We start from the raw sequence: 14,725 nt of genomic DNA on the forward strand, positions 1-14,725 counted from the left end.
TTGTCATCATCTGAGAATTTGCTACAAATGCAAAGCCATTGCCCCCACCTCAGTCCTACTGAATCAGAAAGTAAGGCTCAGCAGTCTGTGTTTTAGCAAAGACACACCCCAAAGTTTGAGAACCACTAGTCTGTATTCTTGATATACAAGTGTGGTCCATGAACCTGCGGCATCTGTATCACCTGAGAACTTGTTAGAAATGCATCATTTGGGACTTTACCTCAGGTCCACCGAATCTGCATAGTAACTGCACATGAAAGTTTGAAAAGCACTGATGTGGGCAATGCCAATGGTATTGATGACAGATAGCACACATTGAGTAACAAGGATCCTGATGGTAGCAGTTGTCAATCATTTTTCAAGGAGTTTTCGCTCTTGTTTCAGTAAGTAGTAACATTTGCACTAGTATTGACTTGACCTAACTTTTAGTGGCCAGCACCCCAGATAATACCCCGTTATGGTAAAGAATCTGCTTGCAGTGCAGGAGACCTGGGTTCAATCTCTGAGTCAGGAAAATCCCCTGGAGAAAGGAAAGGCTACCCACTCCATTATTCTTGCCTGGAGAACTCCATGGACAGAGGAGCCTAGAAGAAGCCACAACTTCTTTATGCATAGGCATTCTTGAATTAGTGTAGTATTTATCTTTTTTTTTTCATTATCACCCTTCCAAACAGCCTTTGTAGACTTTTTTCCTAACTGGCCCCCATAAAATATTAATACCACATGTATACTGTATATCTACATATGTGCTGTATGTGTATTTGTGTTTTATACCTAAAAGAGAACAATTTTTTCATGACCCCTCTAAACTAATTTTTACCCTCTTAGGGATAATATTGCTGTTCCTTTCTCCTTCTCATAAATGAGAATACAGTTATTAGGTTGACCCTGGAGAGATAATTTGGTTTGTAGCCCCCTCTGAGGGGCTTCCCCAGGGGCTCAGCAATAAAGAATTTGCCATCAATGCAGGAAACTCAGGAGACACGGGTTTGATCCCTGGGTCAGGAAGATTCCCTGGAGAAGGGCATGTCAACACAGTCCAGTATCCTTGCCTGGGATATCCCATGGACAGAGGAGCCTGGCAGGCTACAGTCCATAGGGTCGCAAAGAGTCAGAAATAACTGAAGCGACTTAGCATGCAGCCACTTTGAAGAATCTATTTGAATCAGCCTTCGCTACCTCAGAAATACCTGAAGGGCAGAGTGGAGTCCAGAGAAGACACCCTTTAGTGGAGATAGGCTTTCAAAACTCTATGCATAGGAAGGTCTAAGCCTGAACTGGGAATTTCAAGGATGCATGCCAAGATCTGGTGTTCCTGAATTTTGTCCTGGTATCCTGATACTACTCTAGGTGCTCTATTTGAGCCCAGAGTATTCTCCATCACACTTATTTTTCTCTCCTGCAACAAAGAGACCTTCCTCATTTTCTAAGTCCCTTTCAAATAATCTCACACTTCCTCTAGAAATTTTCCCCGTCCAGTTTTTTCCTCTGTTTTGTAACATTTGTAATCTTCTTCCCTTTCCTAGATCCATCTCTGCTAAATTCTGATAATAGACAAATCTTTATCCCACAGACATCTGCTCTTGGCTTAATTTACTTTCTCCCCTTCACTACCCCCCTGCTTTTTTAAGATGTAATTGATATATAACACTGCATAAGTGTAAGGTATGTAACATGATGATTTTTAATTTCACTCATTTATTTCCGCACTTCTCAAAAGGTTGCTTATTCTTCTTTCTGTCTTCACCCACACACCCTAACCAAGTTACTGGAACATGGGATTTGGGGTCCTATAGACCTACTGGGTTGGTCAAAATCTTTCTATAAGATTTTGTTGTTCAGATCTTTCTATAAGATGTTAGGGGAAAACCCAAATGAACTTTTTGGCCAATCCAATACTTTTGGCTTCTGGTGCCTTCTTGAAATCATTTTGTAATCTTTGGCACATTAATTGATTTTTCTAAGTCCCAGTTATCTTCTCTGTTCAATACATATCTCATAGAATTATTGGAGAAATAAAATGAATAGTTAAGTCCCAGCCAGCCTAGAATCTGGCCTATAGGAGGGTTCTGAATTACATTCAAATGTAGTGATTTTTTCTCCTCAGTCATTATCTTTAATTTTGTTGTGACATTTTGTTAGTCAATCTATAGTGAAATGTGACCAAACTGCGGTGTTTATTTAACATATATAGCTTACTCTGCATAACTCTGCATCATAAACTGTTACCAGTCAGCTTCTAACTTAGTATTATCTTGGTCATTTTTAAAAGATACTCAAAGAGGGATTACAGAAATATACATATCCTCCAGAAACTGCAGAAGACCTTGAAGCAGAAAATGCTTTTCCACCCATAGAGGTCACGCTTGAAGTTCATGAGAATGTAATCTTCTTCGAGAATCCTATGGTTGCAAGGTGGGATGCTGAAGGTACAATGATGCCTTAACCAGCTTTGATAATTATGTAATGAAAAGAGGTATAATAATATAAATCCTTAAATCAAAATAGGAAATGGAGAATGTAAACTGAGTTTCTAATCATACATATTTCTGTGCCAATTCTAGGGTCTTTGTTTCCTTTTTATGGAAATGAATAGGGTGTTTTTAAAAAGAAGGAAATGAATAAAAATATCAAATAGTATAGCAAATCAAAAACAAACAAAAAGCCTACTCTCTCTTGAAATGGCCAAATAATTCAGATTGGGGTGATTAAAATTTGATTATTTTAATGTTAATGATTTATAAATTGCAAAGCTTATTACAACCAGGTACTGAGGATGGGTGTCTTCCCAGGTGGCTTCAGTGGTAAAGAACCCACCTGCCAAGCAGGAGACACAGATTCAATCCCTAGGATGGGAAGATCTCCTGGAGAAAGAAATGGCAACCCACTCCAGTGCTCTTGCCTAGGAAATCCCATGGACAGAGGAGCCTGGCAGGCTATAGTCCATGGTTTTGCAGAGTTGGACATGACTTAGCAACTAAACAACAACTGAGGATGGGGAGTGGGCAAATGGGAAATGCGAGAAAGAGGAAAGCCAACCACTATATGCCTCTATAACTTTTAACTATTGAATCATGGGCAATTATTGCTTATTCAAATTGTTAAATATCAATAAATCAGAAGTGTTAACAAATACAAGTTAATCATTCACCAATTATTAACAAATACCTGATTTGGGGTTGGCAGGCTAAACTTTGAACGGTCTTAGTCTTGCGAATTAATGTATTCAAATCTGGAGACTCTTAGATGAAAGTTGAATAGCTTTGTTTTTAATGTAGGTGAGTTACCCTACATCCATTTATTATTTGTGAAAAGGTTTGCATACAAGATAACAGGTCTAGATAATAAGATAACTAAAGCACAGAGCTATTACTTTAGTTATGGGAGCAGAGAATTTAGAGACTATTTTGTACTTTAAATTTTTTTATGGTTGCTACAACACACTACATTGTTGCTTATACAGACATAACCACAAGATGTTTAGTGTAGAGATAGTTTATGTTTTAGAAACAGTATATTTCTATCAATACATTAAACCATAAAATATATCAAAATGAACATTGGGTAATTTTTTCCTTTCATGTTGCTTTAGAGGTTTCACATTTCCTTTCCTTTAATGGTAACATTCCTAAATATTTACTTATCAAATTAAAATCAGAATTAGACAAGATCAGTTATCCCACATGATTCAGGGAAATACAACAAGTAAAATTTGACTCTAACTGCAGTAATTATATGGCAGTAATAGCTTGATGAAAGTGAAAGAAGAGAGTAAAAAATTTGGCTTAAAGCTCAACATTCAGAAAACGAAGATCATGGCATCCGGTCCCATCACTTCATGGGAAATAGATGGGGAAACAGTGGAAACAGTGTCAGACTTTATTTTTTTGGGCTCCAAAATCACTGCAGATGGTGACTGCAGCCATGAAATTAAAAGACGCTTACTCCTTGGAAGAAAAGTTATCACCACCTAGATAGCATATTCAAAAGCAGAGACATTACTTTGCCAACTAAGGTCTGTCTAGTCAAGGCTATGGTTTTTCCTGTGGTCATGTATGGATGTGAGAGTTGGAGTGTGAAGAAGGCTGAGCACCAAAGAATTGATGCTTTTGAACTGTGGTGTTGGAGAAGACTCTTGAGAGTCACTTGGACTGCAAGGAGATCCAACCAGTTCATTCTGAAGGAGATCAGCCTGGGTGTTCTTTGGAAGGAATGATGCTAAAGCTGAAACTCCAATACTTTGGCCACCTCATGAGAAGAGTTGACTCATTGGAAAAGACTCTGATGCTGGGGGGGATTGGAGGCAGGAGGAGAAGGGGATGACAGAGGATGAGATGGCTGGATGGCATCACTGACTCGATTGACGTGAGTCTGAGTGAACTCCAGGAGATGGTGATGGACAGGGAGGCCTGGCGTGCTGCGATTCATGGGGTTGCAAAGAGTCGGACACAACTGAGCGACTAAACTGAACTGAATCTACAACTCCATGGTTTCCCTGGTGACTCACTGGTAAAGAATCCACCTGCCAATGCAGAAGACTGGGTTTCAATCTCTGGTACAGAAGATGCCCTGGAGAAGGAAATGGCAACCCACTCCAGTATTCTTGTGAGGAGAACCCCACAGACAGAGGAACCTGGCAGGCTATAGTCCACAGGGTCAACCAAGAGTTAGACATGACTTAGCAACTAAACAACAATTTTTATGGTTACAAATTAAGATAACTTTGTAAATGTAAAAACAGAAAGAACTATATATAACTTAGTTTTTGAATATAATTATTTATTATATTGAATTCAAGAGTCAAAAATAGAACTAATATAACATTGTAAAGCAGCTATACACCAATTTTTTAAAAAGTTTTTTTAAAAAAGTAGGTGTATGGAGATGAAAACTAGAGAGAGCTGGGAATGACAGCTGAAGTTGGGAATTACTTTATTATTTATTACTTTATTCATTATCCAAGATAATTCTCATTAGGAGGATGGCCTTAATAGGAGGAGAGTTTAAGTGCGTAGGGACAATATTATATATTCCTATCTACTATTTTTTATTGATTGCTTTAAAATTAATGCCTAAAAGTGTTTTATTCCTTTTCTCCAGTAAATTTTCAAATAAATACATGCCAAAATTTTAAAAAAATTTGAGTCAAAAATAGCCAGTGGAACCTTTCATGTGAGAAGACAAGAAAGCCAAGTGGAAATGAAGAGGGTGTCCTAGGAAAAGAATGATTCATTCATTTTCATAAAATGCTAAACAATGAGAAAGAGATAAATGAGACACAATTGCTTCTTCCAGGAATTTTCAAAGTTGTAGGAGAGGCAGACAGGGAAAGATCTCATACACAAGAGGCCAGAGTAGTAAGGGGCTGTAGAATAGATGAAAGTGCTACAGAGCAGAATAGTGACTGGGCCCCATCTGGAGTGTTAAGGATGGCTTCTTCTAGGATAGAATATTGAGCAGGTCCTTAAGAAACTAAGAGACCATTGATGCAATATGTTCTGTGTGGGCATAAGTCTTCATTCCTCTTAGGTATATTGGTAGGAGTGGAATTTCTGGGTTGAAGCATAAATTGATGTTCAACTGTTTAAAAACTGCCAAGTTGTTTTTCAAAGGAGCTATAACCACAACACAAGGTCCCCTATTTCTCCATATTCTTTCCACCATTTGTTATTACTTTTTTTTTTTTTAATTAGAGCCACCTTGGTGGGTGTGAAATGTTTTTTCATAGTTTTAATTTGTATTTCCCTAGTGAGTGGTAATGTTGAGCATCTTTTTTTATGTATTTACTGTACTTTCATGTAGCTTCTTTGATGAAATGTTTATTCAAATCTTTTGCCCATTTTTAAGTTGTGTTGTGTTTTATTATTGAGTTGTAAGAGACAAAAAAGACCACTTATTATATGATGGTGGTTAATGAAAATTAAGAAAAGGCAAATCTTTAAGTATATTAATAGTTTCTTGGGGCTGATGATGCAAATGGGAATTAACTATAAATGGACATGAGAGATCTTATTGGGAGGATAATAATACTCTAAAACTGAATGATGGTGATGATTGCAAAACTGGGTAAATTGACTAAAAATAATTATATACTCAAGATAGGAGAATTTTAAAGTTCTTTAAAAAGAAAGATGAAGAGAGGTTCTCTAGAAGAGGAAGGAAATGTTCTCTAGGAAGAAAGAACTGCATGTGCAGAGGCTTACAGGTTTATGATGTTGTTGGGGAAGAAAAGAAAAGTGTGACTGGAAAGAAGTCTGAGAAGTAGCAAAGAAGGAAGCCAGAAATGAGAGTCAGAGCTTCATTCTGAATGTCTTGTGACCATACTGAGGAATCTGGACTTGATCCTGTAAACAGGAAGAAACTCCAGTGAAGATGGTTTGTTGTGATCCTATTCTCAGTGTGAAAAATCAGTTTATACATATTGAAGTTAGTGGAGTGGTTTCATTCATCTTATTTTTGCAGAGGAAAAAATGGAACTAATGTCTTATTAATCCTAATTATAAAGGTAAACACTGGAAAACTGATGGCATCAGCAACGTGTCTTACAAGCCGGAAGAGAGACTTATTACATTCAACCTGGAAACTTTTTGTCCTGTTACTTTAATTCAAGATGCCCATATTAATATGCCATACCAGTCATGGGAGCTAAGACCACTTGATGTGAATAAAGTACTTCTGACTGTGACTACAGTATTTACTGAACTTCAAATACAAATTAAGGTAAACCGCTGTTGTAGCAAATCATACCAAAGAGTTAAATCTCTTTGATGACTATAAGAGTGTGTGTCAAAACAGTCAATCACTGATAATTTACATATTGAAATATATCCTTTATAAATACGTTGAAAATATACCTTGAGCTGTAGTTTCTAAACAAAATATTGAGTATATAGAAAATAACATGTAAAAGTAAAGTATAAGTTTGTGCCCTAAAGTTACTAGGAATAGAGCAATTGGTGAAACTCTAAGTATGGTTGCAGTATGACTTTCAAAGTTTTTGGTCCACTCTAAAGAGGCTTCCTGATCTTATCACAGGAAGATAGCACCCAGCCATTTGAAATCCCTTTTGAGTAACTCCATTGCTACAGAGTCTGACTCTATGATTTCAATACCTGTAGACCACAAAATTTTTGTACCTTATCTTATGTTCCTGGTTATGTTGCAGTGTCTCCTAGTTTGTAGTCTATGGGAACTTGAATAGAATTTGTATCCTACTATTGAAGGAAATGGCAACCCACTCCAGTATTCTTGCCTGGAGAATCCCAGGGACAGAGGAGCCTAGTGGGCTGCCATCTATGGGGTCGCACAGAGTCAGACATGACTGAAGCGACTTAGCAGCAGCAGCAGCAGCATTGTGTGAAAATTGTATAACTTAATTATGTTGAATTGGTTCATGGTGCTTTTCAGGCCTACTGTATCTTTCTACTTTTCTGTCTATTCTATTAATTTTTAAGAGTTTGATATTGAAACTCCAACTAAAAATCTTAATTTATCTACCTTAAAAAATAACTAACATATAGTAGGAGAATATGTAACTTTGTTCTGTATTTTCCAAATTGCCTCTAAATATGTTATTATACTTTCATAATTAAAAAAAAGAAATTACAGAGTCTGAAATTTAAAGACACAATAAGTAGATTTAGTGGTTGCCTGAGGCTGAAGTGGGGAATGGATATAAATAAGCATAAGGGATTTCACTGACGGGATGAAAATGCTCTAAAACTGATTTATGGTGATAGTTGTACCAGTCAACAAAGTTACCAAAAAAAAAAAAAAAATCACTGAACTATGCACTTGAAATGGGTGAATTTTATGATATATAAAATATACCTCATGAAAGTTGTTCAAAAAAGATATTTTTTTTAAAAAAAAGATATAACCTGAAATTCTTTATGAATGTGGCAGGAAAGCTAGATCATCAGACATGGTTTTTAAGGTCAGAGGAGAGATGTGAACTCTATACACCTTCAGATTACCACTTTTCAAACTTTAAAACTGGATAATAATTTTGCATTATGTTAAAATTGTATACATATAAAAAATTATGATCTTTAAAAGTTGCAACATGGCTGCTGTCAAATAGCTCTTCAACAGGAGCACATGCAGTATTCTTAGATCATAAGTTATAAAGTAGGCAACCAAAGAGATCCTTCTATTGCTCAGATGAGCCTGAGAAGAGTTGATAAACTGATTAAGGTAATATGGAAACTTTGAGGTGGACCTTTTGGATCAAGCCTAAAATATGTCTGTCCTGCATTCTAATATAGGATAATACAGGATTTTCTAAAAAAAAAAAAAAAGTTGCTATTGTTCAGTTGCTAAGTTGTGTCCAACTCTTTGCAACCCCAAGAACCTGTCCTTCACTATCTCCTGGAGTTTGCTCAAACTCATATATATTGAGTCGGTGATGCCATTCAACTATCTCATCCTCTGTCTCCCCCTTCTTCTCCTGCCCTCAATCTTTTCCAGTGACTTGGCCCTTCATGTCAAGTGGCCAAAGTACTGGAGCTTCAGCTTCAGTCCTTCCAATGAATATTCAGGGTTGATTTCCTTTAGGATTGACTGGTTTGATCTCTGTGCTGTCCAAGAGACTCTCAAGAATATTCTCCAACACCATAGTTGAAAAGCATCAATTCTTCAGCGCTCAGCCTTCTTTATGGTCCCACTCTCACATCTGTGCATGACTATTAGAAAAACCATAGTTTTGTATAAAGAACCTAACAGCTGGACCTGGAATTATAATGAGGTAATAATTTCTTTAACTTACTTATATAAAAGCTTTTTTCTTATTGAAACTAGGAAAACCTCTGTATGTTAGCTTCAATCAAAGTAAATAACAAAAATCATTCCACTATTTTGGAAGAAAAGTGGATGACTCCTGTTTCTTTCATTATTGCTTTGAAGAAGGCTGGATTGAATATCTTCCCTACTGGACACTCTCATCTTTATGTTGTTATAAACTATAAGGTAAGAATGAATCCTTCCAAATTTAATGTGATGGATGTTTAGAATGTTAGCAAGTATTACATTTTATGTAAATCTTAAGGTACACCAATGAATTTTCTGTATTCACTTATATGAGATTATAGTTAGAAAGGAAGGAATAAATAGCAAGACTAGAAATCCAGTGATTTCTGATGACAAAGCTGACTTAAAACTCAACATTCAAAAGATTAAGATCATGGCAACCAGTCCCATCACTTCATGGCAAATAGATGGGAAAACAAAGGAAACAGTGAGAGACTTTCTTTTCTTGGGCTTGAAAATCACTGCAGGTGGTGACTGCAGCCATGAAATTAAAAGATGCTTACCCCTTGGAAGAAAAACTATGAGCAACCTAGATGGCATATTAAAAAGCAGAGACATTACTTGGCTGACAAAGGTCCATCAGGTCAAGGCTTTTTCATGTATGGATGTGAGAGTTGGACTGTAAAGAAAGCCGAGCACCGAAGAATTGATGCTTTTGAACTGTGGTGTTGAAGACTCTTGAGAGTCTGTTGGACTGCAAGGAGATCCAACCAGTCAATCCTAAAGGAAATCGGTCCTGAATATTCATTGGAAGGACTGATGCTGAAGCTGAAACTCCAATACTTTGGCCATGTGATGCAAAAACTGACTCATTTGAAAACACCCTGATGCTGGGGAAGATTGAAAGCAGGAGAAGAAGGTGACGACAGAGGATGAGATGGTTGGATGGCATCACCAACTCGATGGACATGAGTTTGAGCAAGCTCCGCGAATTGGTGATGGACAAGGAAGCCTGGTGTGCTGCAGGCCCTGGGGTCACAAAGAGTCGGGCATGACTGAGTGACTGAACTAAACTGAGAAATCTAGGGTTCTCTCAAATTTAATATTCTATAGAACGATCTTCATATTGACACATGGAGCACAACCACGGCTGGTCAGTTTAGTGCAGAGGTAGTCTGGGCAGCAACCCATTTTGTCCGCTTTCTTTCTTCTTCCAGAGTGCATATATGGAAGATTTCTGAAAAGAGTAAATGACTCAGCAGTTTCCCAAACGTGATAACTCAGGTGAAATTAAATACATACAAGGACCACTGATCATTAAAACCCACTTCCTCCTACTTCACAGAGTCTTCCTGTCTGCATATTGCTTCATGTAACTCATAAGTTGAGTTAAATGAGATCCTTCCATGTTAAACTCTGAGCTCCTTGAGAGTGGTGACCATTCCTTAATCAACTTTGATTCTTCTAGCACCAACCCTATTCCCAGAATACAATAGATATTTGCCAAACATTCATGATACATAAATGAAGACAGGTGAGGTGAGGTGAAGTCTCTCAGTCGTGTCCAACTCTTTGCAACCGCATAGATTGTAGCCTACCAGGCTCCTCCGTCCATGGGATTTTCCAGGCAAGAGTACTCGAGTGGGTTGCCATTTCCTTCTCCAGAGGGTCTTCCCAACCCAGGGATCGAACCTGGGCCTCCCACATTGTAGGCAGACACTTTACTGTCTGAGCCACCAGGGAAGCAAGGGACTTCTAATCATGAAAGATGTTTTGGACAGAAGAATTCTAATCTCAAGAACAAGCTTAAAATATACCAGAAAATGACAATATGGGTAGATACATACTGGAAATAATCACATTATAAGAGTGTATACATATATGCATAGTGGAAAAAATCCCACTTCAGTTTTAGTAACTCAAGTTGCCAGTTACTCTACAAATGCTGAACATCATATAGTAGTCATCTTTTCAGAATATTGTATTCAAAATATTCAAGAATTTTTTTCTGAACACTTATATTCCAGATACTGTTTTAGATGCATAGGAAACATTAGTGAATGAAACAAAGGTCTCTGCCCTTGTGGAGCTTACATTCTAGAATAGAGGGAGGCAAACATCAACAACAAACATAATAAATCAAGTGAAAGAAAGAAAAGGTACAATATCAAATATGGTGGGGGTGAGGGGTCAATAAGAAGGTAATATTTGAGGAAAGCTTCAAGGTGGGGAATTTAGCCAAGTTGCCATTTCTGGAAGGTTATCAGCTGGAGAGAACAGTGGAAGGGGGCTGGAGGGAAAGAGTCCAGAGGGTGTGGCCTGATGTATCTGAGGATGGAACAGTAAGAAGAATGGAACAGCAAGGAGGCTGGGGCACCCAGAGCAAAGGGAGAAGAATAGGGGATGAAGTCAGAGAGATAAGGGTGTGTATGGGGGATGTAAATAGCCAACTAATTGGAAAAGACCCTGATGCTAAGAAAGATTGAGGGCAGGAAGAGAAGGGGACGACAGAGGATGAGACGGTTGGATGGCATCATCAACTTAGTGGACATGAGTTTGAGCAAACTCCAGGAGATGGTGAAGGACAGGGGAGCCTGGCATACTGCAGTCGATGGTGTTGCAAAGAGCTGGACACAACTGAGAGACTGAACAATGGGGGCTATAAGAGCACAGAGGCCCCGTGGAGCACTGTTAGGACCCTGGGTTCTGCTCTGAAAGGGGAAGCCATTGCCCCATTTTGAGAAGTCATGAGTCTGACTTAAATTATTTTTTATGTTTGAATTTTATTTTTTTTCTTTCAAAATTTTTTTAATTGGCGTATAGTTGATCTACAGTGTTGTGTTAGTTTCTGTTGTATAGTAGTGAGTCGGTTATACATACATATACATAAACCCACTCTTTTCAGGTTCTTTTCTCATATAGGTCATTGCACAGCATTGTGTAGAATTCCCTGTGCTATGTATCAGGTCTTTATTAGGTGTCCGTTTTATATGTGAAAGTGAAGTCGCTCAGTCGTGTCCGACTCTTTGTGACCCCATGGACTGTAGCCCACCAGGCTCCTCCATCCATGGAATTTTCTAGGCAAGAGTACTGGAGTGGGTTGCCATTTCCTTCTCCAGGGGATCTTCCCAACCCAGAGATCGAACCCAGGTCTCCCGCTTTGCGAGCTGACGCTTTATCGTCTGAGCCACCAGGGAATCCCATTGTGGCTTTCCCTGTGGCTCAGCTGGTATAGAATCTGCCTGCAATGTGGGAGACCTGGGTTTGATCCCTGGGTTGGAAAGATCCCCTGGAGAAGGGATAGGCTACCCACTCTAGTATTCTGGACCAGAGAATTCCATGGACTATTTTATATGCAGCAGTGTGTATATGTCAATCCCAACCTCCCAATTCATCCCTCCCCTTCCTCTCCTCCTTGGTAACCATAAGTTTGTTTTCTATATCTGTGACTCCATTTCTGTTTTATAAATTAGTTCATTTGTACCATTTTTTTAAGATTCTGTTGATAAGTGATATATGATATTTATCTTTCTCTGACTTACCTCACTTGACTTACATTTTAAATGGATCTGGGTTGAGAACAGACTAGACTGTAGGAGGTCAAGGATGGAAGGGAGACTTGAGAGGCTCTGTAATCAACTCTGTTTTTATATTGACAGCACCCTTTGGTAGAAGTGAAAGCTTATCGGCAAATGGCCCTGTTAAGTTCTGCTTTTGCATTTTGTTGGAGTAAGTGGAATACAGCATGTGATTCTAAGAAAGCTATATTTCAGGTATAGTATGCAAAACCCCTTAAACTTTTGTCTTCCAAAAGAAGATAAAGTACTCAAAAGCTAAATGAATGTAGACCATGTTTTCTCCTTTTAAAAAGGTAAAAAAATTCAAAATGGAGTTGGCAAACTTCATTTTCTTTCACTTTGCCAAAAATATAAAACCAAACCATGTAAAGGTCATGCCTTCGTTGTCCATTATGGTATCAAATGCTCTTGATTTTAGGCCAGAGACCTCTTTACATCAACTGAAGAACAAATGTAAGCCTTTCATGTGAATATGTCTATGATTCATGAACTCTCTCCTCTGAGAGTAACCTTCTGGGGACATTTCCTACTGCCTGCTAAAGAAGTTATCAAATTCTGCAAGCTGACTGATGAATATTTTAGCATAAATGAGCTACCACATTTATTTATCTTGTTCACTGTGTGTTTCTTCCATTAGAATACAAGCTCCTCGAAGACAAGGTTTTATTTTTATGATTGTTATTTATTAATATGTTTGGTATTTTTTATTTTGTTTTGTTGTTGTTATATCTCCAGGACCTGAAACAATACTTGTCACTTGAAGGCATTCAAAAAATATTTTTTAAAGACTTAATATATTTTGATAAACTCCTTAAACACTAAGATATAAACAGTTTCATGCTTTTTAAAAAAAATGGGACATTAAGAATGTTTCTTTTTATCTTAGCAATTTGGGGAACTCAAGCCCTTCAAATATTGGGTTGGCCAAAAAAATTGTTCACATCATTGTTTTTCCATCATACAGAAAAACTTTGGTCACCTGATGCGAAGAGCTGACTCATTGGAAAAGACCGTGATGCTGGGAAAGATTGAGAGCAGAAGGAGAAGGGAGTGATAGAGGATGAGATGCTTGGATGCTATTACTGACTCAGTGGACATGAGTTTGAGCAAGCTCCAGGAGATAGAGAAGGACAGGGAAGCCTGGTCTGCTGGAGTTATTGGGTTATGAATAGTTGGACATGACTTAGCCACTGAACAACAACAAACAAAGTAACATTCTCAACTGTCAAAATACCTAATAAAAGAGGAACTGTTAACAGATTTCTCTGCTTTTTGTTTTTTTTTTTAGGTGAGGGAACACCTTCTTAAAGAAGAACCCACTCAGAATCCTAACTGGACCCTTTTAATGTTCAGTGGTGACAGGGCACAAAGTCTCAAGATCAATGAATCCAGTGATGCATTTTCTGAAGTCCTTAAAGAAGAAACTGAATTTCATTCCACTTTGTATCACATGGTTAAGGATTTTGCTTCTCAGGAAGCAATGAGGGCAGTTAGGCGTCCCAGCTGCCAGTTTGTTGACTCTGTGTGCCACATGCTACTCTCAACTAGGTTACTCAGCTATTCTTAAATCCCCAGGGATAGATTTTATTCAGTATGAAGAATCAAACAACTTGGAGAAACCTCAGGTATTTCTTCAATAAAGTGTAATGAGTGAATATATTTCAAACGGGCTGTTCAGATGATCTAATCAGCATTTTATACTCAAATTTTATTTTTTAAGAATTAGGTTGTTTTTTTTTCTCTTGGCCTGCTGAGACTTCCAATGTTCACTGTTCATAGATTTGAATGGTTCTTTATTTCAATAAATTTTAACAAACAATAATATCTCCTCCTCAGAAAGCTCATTAAAAAAATCATATAAGCAGGCTTCTTCCCCACTGCATTTTAGTTAGGAAGGTAATCACAAAAAGAGGGAATATAAAATATCTTACAGTCATTCTGAGAACCTCTGGTTCCATTCTATAATTTCCCAGCTAAAAGTTACTAATGTACAAAGTTCAGATACTGAAACTCTAAAAATCAAGATACACACATTAGGATGTGCTGCAGTCACACTGGTGGTGGCCCGTTGTGTCGCAGTCTGGTGAATGGCCACAAGATGTGTTCTAGAGACATCCAGGGGTCCGCATCCTGTGTGGGGGCAGCGTCCACGGACTTCTGGAAAAATCGGCCTGTGAAGAAGCTCATCAATGCTGCAAACAGTACAATGAATGCCACAGAAAGCCAGAGCATCTTGTTGGCCTCTCGGATGGAAGTCTTGAGGTTTGTTGCCCAGGAAGCTAATGTATCGTAACTACAACAAAAAACACAAATCAGTATGCAGTAATCACAATTGTCTGTATGCTAGAAACATTTCTTTTCCCAACAATAATCAAGTCGCGTATCTGCCCTACATAATT

At 38.0% G+C, this 14,725-nt stretch overlaps 2 protein-coding genes across 3 annotated transcripts in view; one reads left to right on the plus strand and one right to left on the minus strand.

The window, feature by feature from the left end:
• Positions 1-13,893, plus strand: part of DNAI7 (dynein axonemal intermediate chain 7) — a 69,749-nt gene extending 55,856 nt beyond the window's left edge. Inside the window, exons 9-13 of one of the 2 annotated variants that reach the window (XM_068970944.1) lie at positions 2,273-2,429; positions 6,506-6,720; positions 8,800-8,967; positions 12,408-12,521; positions 13,615-13,893. In XM_068970944.1, the coding sequence (XP_068827045.1) occupies positions 2,273-2,429; positions 6,506-6,720; positions 8,800-8,967; positions 12,408-12,521; positions 13,615-13,893 (933 nt within the window). The remainder of the gene's footprint in view (positions 1-2,272; positions 2,430-6,505; positions 6,721-8,799; positions 8,968-12,407; positions 12,522-13,614) is intronic. The other variant, XM_068970946.1, reaches the window with a different exon arrangement.
• Positions 13,894-14,375: 482 nt separating this feature from the next.
• Positions 14,376-14,725, minus strand: part of IRAG2 (inositol 1,4,5-triphosphate receptor associated 2) — a 102,114-nt gene continuing 101,764 nt past the window's right edge. The window contains exon 40 of the mRNA XM_068971224.1: positions 14,376-14,619. Within this exon, the coding sequence (XP_068827325.1) occupies positions 14,376-14,619 (244 nt within the window). The remainder of the gene's footprint in view (positions 14,620-14,725) is intronic.

Source organism: Capricornis sumatraensis, chromosome 4 (assembly GCF_032405125.1).
Source record: "Capricornis sumatraensis isolate serow.1 chromosome 4, serow.2, whole genome shotgun sequence".
Lineage (NCBI taxonomy): Eukaryota > Metazoa > Chordata > Mammalia > Artiodactyla > Bovidae > Capricornis > Capricornis sumatraensis.